Source organism: Excalfactoria chinensis, chromosome 5, assembly GCF_039878825.1.
Source record: "Excalfactoria chinensis isolate bCotChi1 chromosome 5, bCotChi1.hap2, whole genome shotgun sequence".
NCBI lineage: Eukaryota > Metazoa > Chordata > Aves > Galliformes > Phasianidae > Excalfactoria > Excalfactoria chinensis.
The window spans coordinates 14,019,706-14,035,958 of record NC_092829.1 but is presented as its reverse complement, the minus strand read 5'-3'; the positions used below and the strand labels follow the sequence as shown (position 1 = coordinate 14,035,958).

Sequence of the window (16,253 nt, the reverse complement as noted above, 5' to 3'; positions counted from 1 at the left end):
TTTATGTAACTTACATTTTTAACAGCGATAAAGAATGATACAGAAAGAAAATTTTGTTATCAGCAACTTCCAGTTACCTTGAAGCTCATATACACTATACTGCAGGTAAAATTATTTACTTGTTGTTTAGCTTGAATTTTCACTTAAGTGGTTTTGCTGTGTTGAGAGTAGTGCATCTGCTTACACAGGAAATGTCAAGATTTGAAGAACCAGACATTCTTTTTAACATGCTGAACTGTCTGAAGATTCTTTGTCTTCATGGAGAATGCCTGTATATAGCAAAAAAGGACCATCCACAATTTCTTGCTTATATTCAAGATCACATGCTGATTTCAAGGTAGGCTTTTATCACCCATTTTATCTTCATACTTAATTGATTCCCAAATGTACATTCATTGTGACTGTAAAGAATTTGCAGGTTTAATAGGGAAAATTAAAGAAGTGTGTTAGAGAACTGTGGAAAGATTAAGAAGCTGTATAAATATTCTATCTAATGTGACCTTATGAGGCTGCATGTAGAACTGAGATACCCTGCATTGTCCAGTTCCATATGTACCTGAATATCTTTAGCTGTATCAGAGGTGAACATATAGCTGGGCAAAAGACAAAGTAATTTGATTTTAAATTTTGTTTGTTTGTTTGTTTGTTTGTTTGTATTTTCTCCCAGAGAAATGGGAAAGTATTGAGATACAGTAAAACACTGGTAAGCATTTCATATTGCCCTGCATATGCTTGGAAGCAAGTTCTGGTGTTGCTCAGTTCACTATACTTTATCTGTTTGACATGCTATACTTCAAGAGAGAAAGGATTCAAATTCCAGTGGTTGTCTGAGTCCTCCTTCAGGCCATAACAACACTATAAAAGTGGTAGTGAAACATTTCAACAAGAAGAGAGCAAAATGTTGTGCAGGGACCATATATGAGACCACCCAACCCACTGTTGAAATCAGGGCATGTAGTCTAAGTATTACAACTCTCATACTGATGGCCCAAATTGATTTAAAATGGAGTCTACAATTCACTTAAATCTCAGAGTTATTTCTCTTTTATGTTATCCCAAGAAGGCTTTTTACAAGGAAAACCTTATCAAAAAAATATAAATTTTGCAGAAAGAATTTTACGGCACAGTGATTTGTGGATGCACATGATTCATGATGGCTGGACAGTTCACATGGCTCATGTGCTCCTGCTAATTCACAGCATAGATCATTCCTAGCTGTTTTGCCTTGAATCAGTTAAAGCTTTGTTAAATCTCAAGTATTTTAACATAAGGAATATCTAGACCTGGATTTTCAAGAAAAAATGTTGAAGACTTCCAAGCAGATCTATTCACATATAAGCAATAAGTAGAGTTCACATGAAAGTCTATGGCAGCTCATGGAGATTCTAATGAAAAGTGCATTCCCACTAACAATACAGTGTGGACATTTCAAAGAAAAGATGTCAAGAGAAAGCTCCTATAAACAATCTTCATATCTTTGGTCTTTCCAGCTTATGGGGAGTTGTGAAGTCTGAGTTCTCTCAGCTTTCTTCCCTGGCAGTCCCACTTGTTCTTCATGCACTTTCACTTCCTCATGGAGCTGACATTTTCTGGACAATCATAAACAGCAATTTCAACAGCAAAGATTGGAAGATGAGGTTTGAAGCAGGTACGCCTAGCAAAAATACTGTTTGATCTTTGTTGCTTTCCTGAAGAGGTAGAGTTTTCTCTGCTGTAAGTGAAGAGACATGTAGTGGAAGATTATCTTTTTGCTGGTTTGAAGAGCTTGAGAGATAGTGTGGTGCAAAACAATGGCACTAGAACAAGGGAGAACACAAGGCATTCAGGAAAATCAAAACAAAACCAAAATTAAAATAACCCAGCTATTTTTTGTTGTAACTTTTTAAAATGTGCTTATTTCTAGGACAGGTATATTAATCAAAACACAAAAGACATAAAGAAACCATTGCCTAAGTTAATATTCATGTTTTCTTTCTCTGGGGGTTGCTACAGTGGAGAAGGTGGCAGTATTGTGCAGATTTTTGGATATCCACTCCGTGACAAAAAACCACCTACTGAAGTATTCTTTAGCTCATGCATTCTGCTGTTTCCTGACTGCTGTGGAAGATGTCAATCCAGCAGTAGCTACAAGAGCTGGATTATTACTTGACACCATCAAGAGGCCAGCTTTACAGGTAGTTTCATTATATGGAAAAATGCATTCAAACAAAATCTGGATTTTGACCCAGTGTTTGGAATGCTTCAGGTGTACAGTGTCACAGTCATTGCTTGTGCTTCTTCAAACAAACCTTGTGTTTTTGAATCAAATATGTAGTAGGGCAGAATATCTGCCCATGCTTTTGTATTCCTCAAAACATTTGAAACTTCTCCTTTCTAAATACAATTTGTTTATCTCCTTACCTACTTAACTTTTCCACTGATAGTTTATACATTAGTTGTCATTTAAAGGAGTAGCAAAAAAGGAGTTAAACCTTTATCCTATACAAATTGTCAGAAATAGAGTCTTGACATCCCTTTGCTTTAAAAATAATTAAAAAAAATAAAAATAAAAATAAAAATGCTTATAGTCTTCACATCTCAGTACTGTTTTATTGTTGTTGTTTTTCCTCCTTAGGGTCTTTGTCTATGCCTTGATTTCCAGTTTGACACAGTTGTCAAGGACAGGCCCACAATTCTCAGTAAGCTTTTGCTACTTCATTTTCTAAAAGCGGATATTCCAGCTTTGAGCTGGGAGTTCTTTGTGAATCGCTTTGAGACCTTGTCTCTGGAAGCACAGCTTCATCTGGACTGCAACAAAGAATTCCCTTTCCCAACAAGTAAGCAGAGCCCAAATCAATCTGACCACCTTTTATGAGCTTCTGGAATTTCAGCTGCTTGGAAGGGTCTAAGAGAGGTGTGGGCCTCACTTGTCTAAGCTATCTAAACTAAATAATCTTTCAGGCTAGAAGAGAATAATTCAAAGTGAGCACTTTTTGACTGCCTCAATACAGCCAAGGCTATATTTCATTGTGCCTTTGGGATTCATATTTTATTCTCACTAGGATTTGATTGCCAATCTTGGCAATTTTTTAAACTTGGTCTATTTCTATGGCCACTCAACTGCATACTGCATTATCCCATTCTTCTGTGTATGTTTTTATGCTAACAGCATGCTATTCTCAAAGGCCTACATCATGCCTGACACTGTTCTGTAATTGTGTGTACAGGGATAGCCGTAGGAGCTGCATGGTCCTTAATAAATAAATGCACTGAGGCACAGCACAAGAAGTACATGAACTCTCAGCCAGTGCTTGGTTATCTGTTTGTGTACTGATCAACACAACTGTTTGTAAATATTTGTCCTGTCCATACTTTATTTCTTGACGAATATACCATGCCTCCCTCCATTCACTGGTGGGAGCTAAAAATAATTCATGCATTACTGTTTAATATGTTGAATAATTGAAAACTTCCTTAATCATGTAGTGGACTGGGAGGCATGTCTTTTTCCATCTGATTTGCCTGAAGGAGGTTGGGAACAGCTGTTTGGACAGCATGTGTCCCTCAGCAGCCTAATGCCTTCTCCTCCACTTGCATGAAGGCCTAAAAAAGCCCAGGTGCTGCTACTGCATTCATGTAATGAATGTAGGTAGAATTTTTATTTTTGTAAGTGAGTAGCTTGATGCAAAGTAGGAGGCTGAGGCCTGAGAAGGGAATCTCAGCACTAGTTTCTATCTTCTCTAGCTGCAGATGTGGACTTAAAAGATATTTTTTAAGATTCTCTTGAGCCTCTCTCTGTCTTCTGACAGACATAAGTGGTGCAAGAGATGGGGTCACTGGATTCGGTCACTTACATAATAAACCTTTGTGTTTGAATGCACGATAGATGTAAGTATAGAAAAGTTAGTGACTTCATTCAGATGTGCAATGGTACTGCTGATAACAAGACTATAAAAGCATAATTACCCTCCCAGAATTTTGGAGAAACTATCCAGGATGTTAGGTGTAGACAGAACATGAGATTAGTCTGAGGAAAAACTGTATGCCACGTTTGGTAAGACTGCGCTAAAGTGTGATCCATACTTATGAGATTTCTGCTGTTTTAAATAGGGAGCTCCTCATATTCCTTTAGCCTGAAATTTAGATTTTTGGTCCAAGAGTCTTTTCCCAATCTCTGAAAGAAGAAAGAAGGGACATCATTACTTCAAAACACAGTTAAACTCTTTGGGGTTTCATGGGTTTCAGAATGAGAGCATGCAAATGAGTTCCTTGCAGATGGACCCCTTGGACCCATATGAATCTTTCTTGACTTCAGTGGGACTGGGGGCCCAGTTGCATTTGACACTTGGCAGCACTAGTGCCTCACCATGCTGTGGAATGAATCCTAACTTGGTCAATTGCATTTGCAAAGCTATCACTGCTGTCCGGACAAATGTCGCCAACCTCAGTGATGCAGCAATGTGGAAGATCAAGAGGGCTCGTTTCGCACGTAATCGTCAGAAGAGTGTGCGTTCCCTGAGGGACAGTGTGAAGGGACCAGTGGAGTCAAAGAGAGCGCTCTCCCTTCCAGAAACCTTAACCACCAAAATTCGTTGAGTATCTGTTTATGTTTTTGTCTCCCTTAGGGTTGTATCCTATTGTTGGGTACACAACAGAGTTGTCAATATTTATCCAAGTAGGATAGCCAAACTAGGTTTCTGATCAATTTGGGCAGTGTTCAGATATTATTAGTGAGTTTGATGAGGAATATTGACAAACATTATATCTATGCTCTGTTTAAAATGCTCCAAAACTAGTTTGTGGGTGCACCTTAATTTTTAGTTGTGGTTAATACACAGTGATTCTGTCTAAAATGGATACGTTTATCAAAAAACTTAGTTGTTACTAATTTATTAATTGTAATTGCCCATCAGCGTATGCAGCATATGCTTAGGAATTTTAAAAACAACTGTTAATGAGTCAAATGTACTGTTAGATGCCTTCAGAATTCCTTTGTGAATAAAATAAAATCATATCCATGCAACACATTCTTCCAGCCAACTTGCATAGGAGGGCCTAGTTTATAGAAAATCTTAAGCCTCTATGAAGCAATGTACAGATATTTTTCCAAGCAAAACTAAAGCTTGAACATACTCTTCTAGAGAATTTTACAAAGATGGATTTGTCTTATATTCAGATTGGATCTCCTGCATTGCTCATACCCATATAATTAGGAACAGACAAAATGTTCAAACTTGGGTGTTAGTGAAGTGCTATGTGTTTTATTTTCTTCAAACCAGGCAACACTGTATTTTGGGACTCTTGCGTAATCCTTCTTGACCGGTTTCTGATCCTGCACAGGTGTTCCTGTGTGATGACACTTCTACCAGAAAAACTGAATGATGGAGAGAACTAGAGTTTCAGAACATGGTGTACAAAATCTGTTGAGCACAGGAGTAACATTTCAAGTGGTGACACTCATTGCCTTGACAACACGGCATGAGCAAATGAACATAAATATGCTAGCACTGAATGCATGCTGAAGCTTAAGACACGAATACTACTTACTTAAACAGTTATGTTTTTTGTTGTTGTTGTTTTGTTTGTTGTTTTTTACTTTTTTAAGCTGTGAGCTTGACCAGACATGAACAGTCTGCTCCAGCACTTGGCGGAACACCAGAGCAAACACCAGGTGGGTTTGAAATGAGTGCTTTGATGAAACAGGGAGATGAATGCTGGCTTTCTTGCTGGCTCCTGAGAAAACCTTGTGCAAGTTGTAAGCTATCTAAAAGGCACAACATATTTCCCAAGGCTGTAATTTCTTATTTTGTTCTAGATTTGCACTGAAAACAGCCCTTTGTCACACTCAGTACTTCAGGGCTGGAGGGAGGCTGTTCAGAAGCAATCATCTTTTGCTGCCAGTGCCTCATACTCTGGTTTCATTGCCTCTGAAAACAAGTATATCTTTAGTATGGTGGCCCTATGGGTTATGTATGTTCAGCCTGATCTTTGACTTCTGTATTTTAAAAAGACAGAAGAGTGCTCTTGATTGTAGTTATTACACTTTTCCCTGCTGTATACTTACAGACATTGTAAGTCTATTATTTTATATTTACTGACATCTTCTTTGTGAAGATGATGCCCTTCTGTCAGGCGCACATTGAATAGTTAGTTCAGCAGGGTCCAAGTAAGTAAATAGTCTTTAAACAATTATGATTTGCTGACAGTTCTTGTTCTGGCTGAAGCCTTTGTAGACTGACCAATTGGAAGCAAATTTATTTCCTTTCACATCAATTCTTCAGAACTTGCAATCTTTCCAACCAATACAACTTCAGAATCAGAAATGATCACCTTACTGGGTGATGAGTTAAACAGGAGAATCTTGCCACTGTGCCTGCTGACCAAGAGCTGTGTAATGGACTAGGAGAATTAGAATTAGCACTGGTTGTACTACTATTAGCCCAGTGAGACTTAGAAATCAACCAGTTCATTACAGAATGTGTGTGCAGGTTGTCACAGACTCATAGAAGGGGCAAATGAAATCACAGTGTGTAGAGGAGAGATATTAGCAAATGACTGTTGCTCATTTAATGATACAATTCACCTACAATAGGCTGGGCTTAAAGAAACTTGTCACATTAGAAGTGTCATTCTTAGAGTAGGCATTGTTAGCCATTGTGACTTTGTTAAATATGGTTTGTTATTCCAGACTTTCAGCTTCTGATTTCCAGGCTTACCTGACCTGAGCTGCAAATTTGGTTTTCACCACAAGGTATATATAAAGCATTGCATGTAGGTAGTAAAAACAAATCTGATAATGTAATTCAAGCTTATCACAGATGCCTTCAAAACTAGAAGGCAAATGGCTGTCCCTCTGCTCCTGTCCAGTGTTCATAAGTCCTCTGAAATCTTAATTTTGTTTTTTGAAGGTTTGACTCATGGTTTTTAACACTTTGCATTGGCAGTACTGAGCGTATCTTCTGAGGAATGAATCAACTCCTAAATACAGCCTGTACATCTGTTATAGAAAAGCATTTATTTTTTTGTATGCCACTTGAATGAACTAGTCTTTATACTCATCCTTTTTTTTCCCCCTAGATCTAGAACAAATCTTTGTATAGTCCAACTACAAGATCATACGTTGAGTTAATCTTGCTTGTAGGTCCTGTCCTAGAAGCTTCAATTTAAACAGTTCTTGCAATAAGGGCTGTTTCCAATAATTGACAGGATTTATTCATTAAATGAGTACAAATAGACCATCTTGTAATTCTGCTTCATACCAGCTTCTTTATCACAATTATTCACTGTTTGACTTTTAAGCACACATCAGAAAATACATTTGATACATTTCAGCAAAACCTACTTTAGTTGTTAACAGTATTTACAGAACAAACTAAAAAACAGTGATGTAATAAAAACTTAATTTTAGTGTTTCCCTCTTTGATGCTGTCAAAATAGTATTATGTGTTCTCTTTCTTGATTATCCCAGACAGAATAATTTTTATTGCTCATAGAAGGCATTTTTTTATACAGAAACATTTCATTTAAATTACTATTTTAAAATAGAAGTATTTAGGCGTTACACTGATAGTGAGAAGGAAGAGGATAACTCTAAAGATAGTTACTAGGGAGTTCTACTGAGGACAAATAGTCTAAAAACTAATTGGAGACACTATAGTTAAAAAATAGGAATAAAACTACTTGTCCCGTTGGTGACTGTTATTTGCAGCAAGTCTGCTCTGTTTGGATAGTGAGAGCCAGCACCCCAACTTCCTTGTGCTTAATATCTTCTAGTCTTTCACATGACCACAGTGCTGAGTATTACTGTTTAATTATTTCTATTCAATATTTATGAAGTAAGTCTTAAACTTCTCTGGGAAAAAGTCATCTAGATTATGACATACTACATAAAGTGTCAAACCTAATAAATTATCATGCCTACATTTGGCAAAAGTTATTTGAGAAATATATGGACTCAGTGTTAAAAGAGAAGTATTTATTTTTATTGCCTACACCTTTATCTCCATTTTGCCATTTCACACATTCTCTACTGGCAAAGACTGATGTCCACACTTTGCTGAGGAAAAGCAGAAAATTATACCAGCTGAGAATGTGGTGGTCTCTCTTAATGAACATCAATGAAAAGGTATAATAATACTCAGCTTGGCAGAGAGGCACAAAAAGGGACCCAGGCCATCTAATCTAGTAGGTAACCAGCATGCCCATGGCAGGAATTGGAACTAGATTGTCTTTAAGGTCCCTTCTGACCCAAGTCATTCTGTGATTCTATGATGGGAAGATAAACAGCTCTGTTAAACATGGGAAAGCTGAGAAATTGAATTTGGTATGCATGGTAGGTATTATTGTGCTGTTGGTGGTTGGACTGGATGATCTTGGTTATCTTTTCCAAACTTGGTGGTTCTATTTTTTCCTATGATACTGAGGCAACAGTGGGGCAGTGCCCTCAGAAATGTATGCCTTTCTCTCCTTTGACCTTATCCATGTGGAAATGGAACAATTAACTCTGGAAGAAATTTGTGGTATATTTTTTTTAATTATTTTTTATTTTTTTTATTTTTAATTATTTTTTTATTTGTGGTTTTTTAAGAGATAGGCTACTGGTTAGGCTGCGGTTGGACTTGATGATCTTCAAGGTCTTTTCCAACCTGAGTAATTCTATGATTCTATGATTCTATGATTTTGTATATCCCTTTTTGCAGCTTTTATGCAGTAACTGATACTGATGTTTCTCTTCTATTGGCAGGACAACCCTCCCCAGAGAATGATAATACGATAAAAGACTTACTGCCGGAAGATGCTGGGATTGATCACCAGACCGTTCACCAGCTGATCACTGTGCTAATGAAGTTCATGGCAAAGGATGAAAGCAGTGCTGAGTCGGACATTAGCAGTGCTAAAGCTTTCAACACAGTCAAGCGCCATCTATATGTCCTGCTTGGTTATGATCAGCAGGAAGGATGCTTCATGATTGCACCACAAAAAATGCGTGTTTCCACCTGCTTTAATGCCTTTATTGCTGGAATAGCACAAGTAGGTGAAGGCACTTATTGTCTTTTTCTGCTATTTCTCTTTGCCTTCTGTTGAAATGGTGGTAGCACAGCTGCATTTGTACCAAAATAATGCTTTCTGTCTTCATCTTCAAAGTAAAGGGAGCTATAATTTCTTACCCCGCAGTGTTTTTCTAAGGTTTGATTCTTACTGATAGTGTAGTTTGCGATCCTAAGATGAAAAGTGTTTCATGCTTGCTGAGTATTCTTTGTGGTGAAGCATAATCAGATGGTGTTTCATAGGCAAAATAGAAGGTTTTAATGCATTCTGAGTAGCAGCAAATGCATCCTGATTCGTTGTCTTGGGGTGTCGCTGCTGTGTATTGTTAATGAGTAATCCCTCATTTTAGAGCTGGAGTGTGTAAAAGTAGTTTCAGGCCTGCTGTGATATACTGAATGTCTGGCAGTGGCAATTTAGATCACTGGACAGTATCTTCCATGTTTTTTCTATGTGTTTTTGAGGTTTGGGTACCCAAACTTCAGTGACCAATATTGATCTGATTTTCAGTTAACACAGTCTAAATATCAGCCTCTACCTTCCTTTCCCTCTGTCTGTGAAACATCTCAGGATAACCAAATTCATGGTTTCTGTTTGAGAAGCTTCATTGAGTTGAATCCTACCTCACTGGAAATGAAATGGAGTTTCAGTAGGCTACGATTTTTCTGTAGATGCTTTTGTTCATTACAGGGGAATTGGAGTAAATGACCTTTAAAAGGTCCCTTCCAACTCAAAAGATTTTACTATTCTGTGATTTCCTCCATGTAGCAGGCACCAAAGCTAACTTGTACTGTGGGACGATTTTTGTTCCCTATGGCTGCTTTCCCATTTTATCCTTGAAAGCATGTATCTTTCCCTCTCTAGCAGCAGTTCTTTTTGAAGTTCACTATTGCCCCACATGGTGGCAATGTTGTACAGTTGTGTTCAGGGGGGAATTACAGCAGGGGTAGAGCCTAGCTATGCCGTGTCAGGCTCTGCATCCCAGGCTGAGTTCTGCTCTATGTTTGCAATATTATTTATTCCAGACCTTCCTGTGACATCTTAAAAAATGGATCTGCTCAGCTAAGACACATCTGCATTACATTATGCACTGAGTTAAGGCTGAGTTCTGTCTTCCTTGTATGGATGATTTTTTCCTAACTGTGTTATATAATTGCATGTCATCCTGAGAGGATAAGGCACGCTGCAGGGAAGAACCATATTTGGTGATTATATGTCATCTGTTCTACAGGGTAACCATACAAAGATAGATGTAGCATTCATCTGTTTAAGTCTATGCTTGTAACAGTAAAATTTGAGGCAGCTACACATCAAACTAGAGAATTTTGTAGGGACTGAACTATATTCATCTTGTTCAGGTGGAAACTTGAGAGATGAGGTTTGTGTTAGTAAATTGGACCCATCCCTTTCTTGTTATAAAATCAAAACCAAAAAATGAAGACATGAAGGAAATGGATGATGTGGATGAAGCATTTGTGTCTGTTTAGATGGACAAGCACCCTGTTAAAGCACCAAATAAACTGAAACTGCAGGAAGGTGAAAGATCTTAGGGGATGTGCCAGATTTGTTTGTTCCATTGTTGTACCTTTCTGTACAATGACCATTCTTTGTCAGTGGCAGACACAAGGATTTTGTGGGTCCTTGAAATTCAACTACTGATTTCTGGACATACAGCTTTAAAGAAAAATCACACAGCAGATTGCACAGGTAGGCATCCAGGCAGGCCTCAAATATCTTCAGAGAAGGAGACTCACAACCTTTCTGGATAGCCTGTTCCAATGCTCCATTGCTCTGATACAGAAGAATTTCTTCCTTGTGTTAATGTGGAACTTCCTGTGTTGCAGTTTGTGCCTGTTGCCCTTTGTTCTACTGTTGCTTACCACCAAAAAGAGTCTGGCCCCATCAACTCAACTCCTGCACTTCACCTGTTTAAACAGCGATGAGATCCCCTCTCAGCCTTCTCTTCTCCATACTGAAATGTCCTATGAGCTGATTTTGGTGAGTTAACCCCTGTGTTGATATTCTTTTCAGGTGATGGACTACAACATCAACCTGGGAAAACACCTTCTTCCTTTGGTGGTGCAGGTGTTGAAATACTGCACTTGTCCTCAGCTAAGGCATTATTTTCAGCAGCCTCCTCGCTGCTCCCTCTGGTCCCTCAAACCTCACATTCGGCAGATGTGGTTAAAGGCTTTACTTGTCATTCTCTATAAGGTGAGTGGTCCCAAACAGGTGCTGTTTATCTTATAATTTACGCTTAAAAGTGAAATTTATTGCATGGAACACCTAACTGTACTGCAAATGAAAGGAACTACAAAGAACACCTCTGATTTACTTACTCTTTGTGTTTAATTTCAGAACCCAAAGTAGCTAGGCTTTCAACTGTGCTACCTGACCTGTTATTCCTGCTATCTGTGTTGTCTTTCCCATAGTTAACTGTGAAGGAAAAATATGTATTTGAAAACTGTAAAATGCTATGTAAAGACTGAAAAGCTAATTAGAAAGGTCATATATAACATTTAGGTTTTTTAGAAACAAATTCTAACTTTTAAATGGGGAGTCAGCTTATTAACTTTTATTCTTTAGTTAAGTGATGCTTTTTCTGATCGTTGTTAAAATATGGGATTTTTACACACCGGAAAATAGTTGTGAATACTTTTGATATGCTTAATGAAGTTCTTGCAGCTTTACAGAGCATGCAAGGAAGTGAAACACTAAAAATGAATGATACATGCAAATTGAAATACAGCCTTTGGAGGGTAAGAACTTTTACATTACTGTGAACAATTGGTTTTGTAATATAAGTCAATAAAACAATATAATAAATCTTAATAGGGAATCTATTGAAGTGTCTGTACAGAGTTGAGAACAGTCCTGCTCCTCACCGTGTGTTTAGAAATGTATGATCAAAGGAAGGCAAAGGGCATCGAAGCTTGACAATATTCTTGTCATTTTTCTGTTTTACTGCCTAAATGTTTATCCGTGAAGAAAAGTTGAGATTTAAGCTGAAGTTTTTCTCTTTCACTGAACAGTACCCCTACAGAGACTGTGAAATCAGCAAGATTGTACTTCACCTAATCCATATCACAGTCAATACCCTCAATGCTCAGTATCACAGCTGCAAGCCCCATGCAACTGCTGGTCCTTTGTATAGTGACAACAGTAACATAAGCCGATACAGTGAAAAGGAAAAAGGTACTTGAAACACTTTCATTTATTTGATAGTCATTTATTTAATCCACGAAGTATCACAGATGTTGTAGTAATGGACAGATGTGGTCTAAAATGTACAACATAATTCTCAGAATTAAGTCCAAGGTCTCATTTATCTGACAACCTACAGCCCTCTATAGCAACATAAATAAATTCACTGTTTCTTTATAGACTAAGCATAGCACAACATTCTAACTTTTATCTTGGAGAGAGGGTGCCTTAGGCTGAATGGTTCACTCACCACACCTAGGTAGTCCTTGACTTTTTTAATGAGCATTTTAACTAATTGTACACATATATAAGGGTTGCAACCACCCTTCACTGCATTATTGCTAGCTATATTCAGATATAGGAAGTACAATTCATCTGACCAAGAACATATATATATGCTCTATACATACATGCTCTAGTGGTCTAGAATCAAGAGTCCAGTTGGATAAGATAAAAAACAGCCCCTTCTGGAGTGCATTACATCTCATCTTAAAGCAAATGTTATAAATAGTGTATTAAAACTACTTTATAATAACATGGCATAGTACTGAATAGTAGAGGTTTAAAAGTGGAAGTGATGAACTCAAAGTCTGTTTTCTTCCTCCATGTAAATGGGGCTGAAGTTGAGTAGCTCGGATGCAAACATGTATGATACTTATGTCTAAAGGCGGAAGACTGGTTCATCCCTTGGAATCTGCTATTTCCAACCACAGGTTCTAATGTTCAACCACAAATCTTTACTATTACTACTCGGATCGATATTTTCATAGTTCATATTTTTAGATTTCATTCTATTACTATTACCAGCCATTCAAGATTATTGTTCTTTTTTTTTTTTTTTTCCACTTTCCTGTTTTTGTTTATTACAGACCTTGCAATCGTACTAATTCCCATCTCCTGTAGTTTACAGTTTCTCACTGAGCAGTATGGACAGTTATTTACTGAAGTCAGTGTCTAAAGTTACTGTTTTCTTTCATTTAAGGGATCAGTGCTGTTATTAGGAAACTCAGCTTAGAATGGTAAAAGCATTGGTATGCTTTTGTTGCATTATAACCCATTTTCCATCTATCTCTGTTCTTTCTAACTTGAATTCATGATGTAACAAGAATGGGGAGGTTCTAGCTGTTTTCTGTAGGTGTTTTTTGTTTTTTTTTTTTTTGTTTTGTTTGTTTGTTTGTTTTTCCCAAAATTCAGATAACTCTTCAAGTTTAATTGAAAACGTAGCTGAGGCTTTTTCACTTTGACAGCTTTTCAGTCAAGGAATTACACTCTGTTAAGATTAATAACATTTTTCCTTTGTCCAGCAGAGGAAGACAGTGTTTTTGATGAGTCTGACATTCATGATACACCAACTGGACCTTGCAATAAAGAATCTCAAACATTCTTTGCAAGACTGAAAAGAATTGGTGGCAGCAAAATGGTGAAATATCAACCAGTTGAGATGAATGCTCAGAGAAGTATGATTTTTTTTTCTCATCTTACTCATATAGAAATACAATTTCCCACTCTTAGTTTCAAATTATCACCTTTCTTTGCAGTGCATGTCCACAGTGCTGTAATCCAAAGTTATTTTGAAACCTCTTCAAAATGGTCTGTGTAGCTAATCTCTTCCTTTGCCTTTTACAACTAACACAGCCATACCAAATGCCCTTAGAAGTTACTTGATTGTGAAATCTTCTATCCAGTGCATAAGGTAAAGCAGTCTGCCTGCAGGTTGCATCTATCCAGGTTAAACAGAATTTGGATAAACCCTACTATTTATACGTAGGGTTTTTTTTTTTGTTTGTTTGTTTTTGTTTTGTAGTTATTGGTTTTTTATCTCCTTTAATTTGTAAAAATCTATACGATCTGTCTCTGAGGTGAAAACAAATTTTAGAGGGTTCTGATGAATACTGGTTTTGTATTTGAAATGCCAGTGAATTGTGAGATGAAGATATCTTACAGAAGTTTCCAACTAAGGTAGTATTAGCTCTCTCTGTTTTGATCAGGTGAAATAGAGCTGGCTGAATATAGAGAGACGGGGGCCTTACAAGACAGTATTCTACGCTGTGTGAGAGAAGAAAGCATTCAGAAAAAAAAACTGCGCTCTCTAAAACAAAAATCTCTTGATATAGGGAATGCAGACTCCCTGTTGTTTACATTAGATGAGCATCGCAGGAAGTCCTGCATAGATCGATGTGACTTAGAAAAACCACCTGTCCCTGCTGCTTACGCGATACACAGGCAGAGTGATTATGGACGATCTCGGCAGAATTCTTCTACTAAAGCTGAAAATATAGAAATACAAGAAAATCCTCCTCCTGCAGAGAGTTTTCAGGAAACAAGAAGACCTGTCATACCAGAAGTTAGGTTAAACTGCATGGAAACCTTTGAAGTGAAGGTGGACTCTCCAGTTAAATCCGCTGGTCCCAAGGAAGATTTAGATCTGATAGATTTGTCCTCTGACTCTACATCAGGTCCTGAAAAGCGTTCAGTTCTTTCCACTTCAGACAGTGACTCTTTAGTATTTGAACCTCTTCCTCCTCTAAGAATAGTGGAGAGTGATGAAGAAGAAACAACAAACCAGTTAAATGATGAGATCTCTGGCAAAACCACTGTGTCATCTCCCTCAACACCTATCAACGTCTCTGCGCTCAGCCTCAGTACAACTCCTCTGGTCCAGTTCAGCATTGAAGATTGCTCCAAAGACTTTAGTTCTAAGGATACAAGCAACAGCACTTCAGCAGGAATAGAGGACATCCTTTCTACTTCTCCCAAAGATATGAAGAACTCTTCAGATTTAGGTAAGCCTGGGGAACTTCATGATGTATCCTCTGGGAACTCACTAACACTGAAACAGAAAAGAGATCTGCTGCAGAAGTCATTTGCCCTTCCAGAAATGTCCCTTGATGATAACTCTGAACTCACTGTGGAGGAAATTAGGCCTAGTGGAGCAATTCCAAGTCCCAGTGTTAAAACAGTTCTCATTAAAGTTCCCGAGGATTCTGAAAACCAAACTGAAAGTGATAAACTTGGTAACAATCCGGAGTCTGATACTGAACAAAACACAGAGCAAAAACAAGAAGAGGAGACTGAGGAATCAGAATTTAAGATTCAGATTGTCCCCCGCCAGAGGAAGCAGAGGAAGATTGCTGTGAGTGCTATTCAGAGGGAATACCTGGACATTTCCTTTAACATCCTTGACAAGCTGGGAGAGCAGAAGGAAGCAGGTGAGGTCAACTGCTGTCTTAACTTAACTGCTGTGTATTGTGAAAGTTTTTGCAACAGATAGGTATATGGAGAGAGATATTTGATTTGGTGCAATCTGAACTAGCTTAATGTTTCCAGGTGTTTGTTTTTCACAAGGAATGTGCTAGCCATGCAGGTATCATCCATGTCCAGGGGAGAGCCCATATGAAAAGGAAGTTGGAGCTCAATAACAAAACCACTGCCCCTCATATCAAAGTTAGGGGGTGGAACTCCATGACTTATTTATGTGAGCAGTCAGTAAAATTGTCATTCTTCTGTGCCTTTTATCCTTTTAATCTAGACCATATTATGCTGATCTTTCTCTATATAGAGTGAATTTTGTCCCTTATTTCTTCTGCAGACATAAGACAGTGGACAACAAAATGGAAAGCAAACTTAGCAGAGCTAAGAGCACATGGAATTAACTACAGATAGCATTTAGTACCAAAGACATTCATGTTCTGTTTTTTTTACTGTAGTTGGGTATACATAAAGTTTACAAGGCTTGCAGTTATTAAAGATTTGAAGTGCTAGAATGTGGAAAACTATGGAGTGCTCCCATGCATCCTTAGTTTTTTTTCAGATCATTTCAGTATAGGATTTTGTTACTAAGTTCTTCAGGTAGAGAGAAAGTACAATTAAACTGTTCAGACTTCAACCAAATGTATCAAGAACAGAGTTAAAAATGTATTCTGCTGCCTCTTCTATGGCTATTTCTTTTAAGAATTTTTCAGTGATTGGATTTTTATCAGTCTTTATAAAAACAAATTAATTATAAAATCAGAAACTCCTCCAGG

General features: G+C 37.7%; 1 protein-coding gene across 7 annotated transcripts in view; it reads left to right on the top strand.

Moving 5' to 3' along the window:
* Positions 1–16,253, top strand: part of UNC79 (unc-79 homolog, NALCN channel complex subunit) — an 88,097-nt gene that overhangs the window by 32,324 nt on the left and 39,520 nt on the right. For 5 of the 7 annotated variants that reach the window (XR_011903743.1, XM_072338147.1, XM_072338145.1 and 2 more), the window contains 12 exons: positions 26–105; positions 189–337; positions 1,491–1,648; positions 1,993–2,174; positions 2,615–2,816; positions 4,391–4,570; positions 5,585–5,650; positions 8,723–9,009; positions 11,056–11,238; positions 12,057–12,219; positions 13,533–13,685; positions 14,217–15,437. Coding sequence is in view for 6 of the 7 variants with exons in the window: in XM_072338147.1 (XP_072194248.1) it covers positions 26–105; positions 189–337; positions 1,491–1,648; positions 1,993–2,174; positions 2,615–2,816; positions 4,391–4,570; positions 5,585–5,650; positions 8,723–9,009; positions 11,056–11,238; positions 12,057–12,219; positions 13,533–13,685; positions 14,217–15,437 (3,024 nt within the window). In the remaining variant the exon portion in view is untranslated. The remainder of the gene's footprint in view (positions 1–25; positions 106–188; positions 338–1,490; positions 1,649–1,992; positions 2,175–2,614; positions 2,817–4,390; positions 4,571–5,584; positions 5,651–8,722; positions 9,010–11,055; positions 11,239–12,056; positions 12,220–13,532; positions 13,686–14,216; positions 15,438–16,253) is intronic. The other 2 variants (XM_072338146.1, XM_072338148.1) reach the window with 2 other exon arrangements.